This window comes from Phaseolus vulgaris, chromosome 9 (assembly GCF_051622355.1).
Source record: "Phaseolus vulgaris cultivar YP4 chromosome 9, ASM5162235v1, whole genome shotgun sequence".
NCBI lineage: Eukaryota > Viridiplantae > Streptophyta > Magnoliopsida > Fabales > Fabaceae > Phaseolus > Phaseolus vulgaris.
In genome coordinates, this window is record NC_143506.1 from 27,248,572 (window position 1) to 27,253,217 (window position 4,646).

Sequence of the window (4,646 nt, forward strand, 5' to 3'; positions counted from 1 at the left end):
TGCAAAGATATAATCCTCTATATCTATCTACATATGTTGTGGAAGAAAACTAAATCGGATTGAAAAAAAAAATGCACAAATTTATTACTCTAAAGCTTTAAATTAAAAGTAATGAAATAATGTTTTATATAAGTTTACTCACAATGTTAATTTTTTGCATTAGTGTGATCCCGCTCCTTTTTATTAACACTTTCTTTTAAATTAAAATTTTGAATTATAGATCACATAAAGATCTTTCAGAAAGCATGGTCCCATATTAAAATTTAAATTGTAGATCACATAAGGGTTATGAAATACAAAACTAACAAAAAAATAAACAAGAGAAGCATATTGAGATGATGATGGAAATAAACTCATGCACAAACTAATGTATGAAATAAATGGTGTTCTACAATTTTTTTTACCAAATATTGCAGGGTTATTGATGGTGCTAGCATTTCGGATATAGTCTCTCAGTTTTGGACAAGTTGTGATTGAAATATTCTCTTATCTTTACTGCAGATACCTCATTTTTTTTAATCATATTATGGGAGGAACAGTATATTCCTAATTAAATTCTATGAGTCTGGTCGTTTCACTCTTAAATAAGTTAGGACTTTTTTTCTTGGAACCAGGAGTTCCATGTGGTTGGGGTAAATTCATTTGGTCTTCATCTATTTCGTCTTCCAAAACTCTAGTACTCTGAAAAAAATTTCATGGACAGCTTCCTACAAATCAACATATTCAGAATAAAGGTTTGCATATATGTTCTATGTGTACGCTTTGTGAAAAGCATAAGCAATCTGTTCAGCATTTATTTTTTGAATGTTCTAATGCTTTGCATATTTGGAGTTGGGTTCGACAACTTTTTCTTACTTCTCATTTCTCTAATAAGGATGATCTTCTTTCTTTTATTAAGAGTGGTGGTAGTCCTTTGGTTAAATTGATTAAGCTTGTTGTGATAATTTTTTCTATTTGGATGATATGGCGTATGAGAAATTATGCTAGATTTCAAGATAAGATTGTAGTTTCTAGGACTATTAATTAAAGACTTAACTTGTCTAGTGGGAAATTCGTCTAAACCTTCAATGAAGAATGATATGTTGGATTTCAACGTGATTAAGTTTTTTGGTATTAATACTCGTAGTGGTAAAGTTCTTTGTTCTCTTTCTATTAGATGAGAGTTTCCTTCACCAGACCGAGTTAAAATTAACACTAATGGAGCTGCTAGGGGTATCATGGTCTTGCTACTTGTGGAGGTATTTTCTGTGGAAGTATGTGGGAGTTTATTGGTGCTTTCTCTATGTTTCTTGAAGTTCCAGACTGTTATGTTTGCTGAGTTTTATGGAGTTATACATGCTATGAAGGAAGCTCAAAAGATGGGGGCTTACTAATGTCTGGCTTGAATGTGATTCTGTCTTGGTTTGTGTTGTGTTTACTGTTAGGACTAATGTTTCGTAGATGCTTCGTAATCGATGACATACTTGTCTTAATTACTGTGGGAAAATCAGGTTTAGTTTTACTCATATTTTTCGTGAAGGAAATGCATGTGTTGATAAGTTGGCTAATTTATGATTTATTCATAGAGAACCATGTCATTGGTATAATAGACTTTCATCTAGTCTGTTATTATAATTCTTTATGAATAAGTATAGTCTACCTATGTATCTTTTTGTTAGCATATGAGTTTTGGTCTAGTCCCTCATATTTTTGTATTTTTTTTCTTTTTTTTAATAATATTTTTTCATATGATGGCAGATGATTGTTGTTGCTTGAAGTGTCAACTTAACTCAGATGTCAAGTTGCATAAAGATGACTAACATGAAAGCTTTTATAAAAAAAACAAAAACTAATGTATGAAATGGAACTATAATCACTTTCTTAGTCAATAACATGTTTAGAAGAAAATCGTGTTATCATCAATTACTTGGAAATAATGAAAAATTTGATATTTTTTTTAGACTTAATATCCTTTTAATTCCTATAATTCCTATAGTAAAGGTAAAAAATCAATTCAGTCTAAAATATTTAAAAAAATTCAATCTCATCCGAAATTTTTTAAAACAAATTAATGTAATTTCTTATGTTAAATTATCTCATTAGAACATATTATCACTGTACATTGAATTTTTTGTTGTTATTATCACATTAAAAATTTATAAGAAAAAGTTGGAATTACCACGTTGAATTGTTTTAAAAGAATTGACACCACCTTAAACTTTCTAAAAAAATCTGAGTCCGAATTGAAGTTTAAAAAAAAAATTGGAGCGAACTTTTAAAATCTGAAGGATAAAATTGAATTTTGACGCTTAATATAGAAACTAAAAGAGTAATTAAACTTTTTTTATTAACACGTTATTGCCAATAACATTATTATCAATCTCTTAAACTCTACATTTATGCCTGAATTTGTCAGCCAAGGTAACAAAAATGCTGCTTCTATGAATTTGAACAAAATTTAACAATACAAATAAATAGAAGCAAATTAGTGGTGCAAACATCAATTGCAGAGGAAAATACAAGTCCAATAAAGTTGAACTACATGCATAGAAGAGAGTAGCTTCTCTACTAGACTAAACTTCTAGATGTTACTACCTTCTATATGAACAAATCCCCTCATTACCAATCTAATATATCAGTCAACAAAAAAGTATGTGACATCTAATTCAGTGAATTAAGTCCCTCATGAAACCTATCCAAGCCATCAAAGCTAAACCAGTCTTTTGTCATCTGCAGAATTCAAGGTCAATGTCAAACATAACTGAAACAAAATGCATAGTTTAATAATAAATTTCAAGAACATCAAACGAGATCACTTACAAAGTAAGGGTACCCCTCCATGCTAAAATTATCAGGAGCATGCTCCAAAAATAAATTAATGAAATAGAGGACAAAAAATCCACATTCATTACCATCTCTTTGTTGTGGCACCTACAATAATTTGGTTTTTCTTCGATCATTGGTTATTTGGTTACACTGGGGATGAAAACCATAGGAAGGGTGATAATTACCTTAGGCACCAAAAATGGAATTTGAGATAAGATATTCTTTGTCTCAGGCCTGTCCCCTGATTTATAAATATCTAGTACAAATCTGAAAATGAAGATAGTTATAGTTGATCTCAAATACTTGAACTGGGCAATGATGAAGTGTGATCAAAATAAGTAGATACTGTTGAGTAATGACACACCTTCTAATCTCAGGTTCAAGTCGCCTTGGATTGGCCATTTCAAGTGAATCCAGCAACAACATGCACCTTGATCGAGTACTTGATTGCAAGCTCTCACCAAAATGGCAGAGGATCAAAAGGCTCCAGTGACCCCTACAACAATTGGGATTTCAAAGTATGCATTCTATGAATTAACATTTGACAGATAAAGAAAAAAATGAGTGCATTTACCAGCAAACTATAGGAACAAAAACATATGCCTTGGAGAAAATAGGTTCTCTTTTAATCCAAGCCAGCACCTTGTCCTTAGATGAAGCAGATCTGTAAAGGCTAAACCATAAGCTGTCAAAGTAGGTAAACTGCCCCTTCCTGTCTTCTGGGAAAATCTTCCATATTTTCCTGCCACAAAATTTATTATATCAGAAACAATGCCTCAATTTTTGAAGTTCCTCCATTGACATCATAAATCATTATTAGACTATCACTCACTTTAAGAAAGTATCAAAAATTCCACTGTCTAGCTTTTCCTTGATTCTAGAAAGTGTTTCCTTGGGTCTACAAGGTGCTTCCTTTGGTCTAGAATGCTCTTTGTTGGGTCTAGAAAGTGCTTTCTTGCCATTAAGTTTTCTCTTCCTTTTTGTCCGCAATCGCTGAGGAACATTGCTCCAAACAAATGGAAATGGTGAAGAACTACTTTCCATCACATAAGGCTTCGATCTTTCTTTCTTTGGCATAGCTTATAATGACATCGTGAGTTGATTTTCTTTCTTGCTTCACAGACACAGCACTGAGATGAAAGATGAAGAATAATGACAGACAGAATCAACTTCTCCATTTGGTTCCCAAAACATATTTTAAACACCATGTCATAGTTGGAGAACCCCAATAAACATAGTAAACAAAAATTTTATTAACCCAAAAAAACAGACAGAATAAAACTGCTGTTCAAATGCAAGAAAATGCAAACTAATCAAGGAAACCTAGAAATTACAGTCATGGTCCGCAACAATTAGGCCAGATACATATCTAACAAACAAATTCACATGTGCAAGATTAAAACTTCTGACATTGTACAAAAACATCAGACACATATCTCTTGTTACACAAATCTTTTGAACATAAGAGCACAATTTGATTATACTAAGATTCAGTGTTTTGTCAGCTATGACTGAAAAAAAAAAAGTAACATTGGTCAAAAATTGGGAAAAAATAGAAATCCTTCAAATCAAGATTTATTTATCATTTAATAGAAAGAAAGAGTGTAAGGGTTGTTTCCATTTGAAGGGTAACAAAATAGAAAGGGTTTATCACATCACAGATGTTAACATTAAAAAAAAAAGAAAAAAAAAGTAGTTACCAACCAGGAAATCGTGCTCTCAACACTTTTAAAAGTGTTAGGTTGGAACAATCCTCAAAGCGCAGAAGGACATTGTAAGTGTTCTGAAAAAAGGTTCTGCTTTTCAACCAGGAAAGTATTCTGAAGCTAGAAATGGTTTTC

The 4,646-nt window shown here is 31.6% G+C and overlaps 1 protein-coding gene across 1 annotated transcript; it reads right to left on the reverse strand.

Moving 5' to 3' along the window:
* Nucleotides 1–2,401: 2,401 nt before the first annotated feature.
* On the reverse strand, nt 2,402–4,646 carry LOC137821111 (Cysteine proteinases superfamily protein). The gene is made up of 7 exons (XM_068625543.2): nt 4,510–4,646; nt 3,638–3,935; nt 3,380–3,547; nt 3,170–3,301; nt 2,991–3,072; nt 2,800–2,910; nt 2,402–2,709 (listed from the first exon to the last, which is right to left on the reverse strand). The coding sequence occupies exons 2-7, from the start codon at nt 3,880–3,882 to the stop codon at nt 2,641–2,643; spliced, it is 807 nt and encodes a 268-aa protein (XP_068481644.1). The 5' UTR covers nt 3,883–3,935; nt 4,510–4,646; the 3' UTR covers nt 2,402–2,640.

What these genes read in the sequence shown, in the direction of transcription:
- LOC137821111 (XM_068625543.2), bottom strand. Translation starts at nt 3,882, where the DNA reads ATGCCAAAGAAAGAAAGATCGAAGCCTTATGTGATGGAAAGTAGTTCT. An exon ending in CTTGAACCTGAGATTAGAAG is followed by an intron (nt 3,073 to 3,169) that starts GTGTGTCATTAC and finishes CTTCATTTTCAG; the next exon opens with ATTTGTACTAGATATTTATA. An exon ending in TGGAGGGGTACCCTTACTTT is followed by an intron (nt 2,710 to 2,799) that starts GTAAGTGATCTC and finishes TGAATTCTGCAG; the next exon opens with ATGACAAAAGACTGGTTTAG.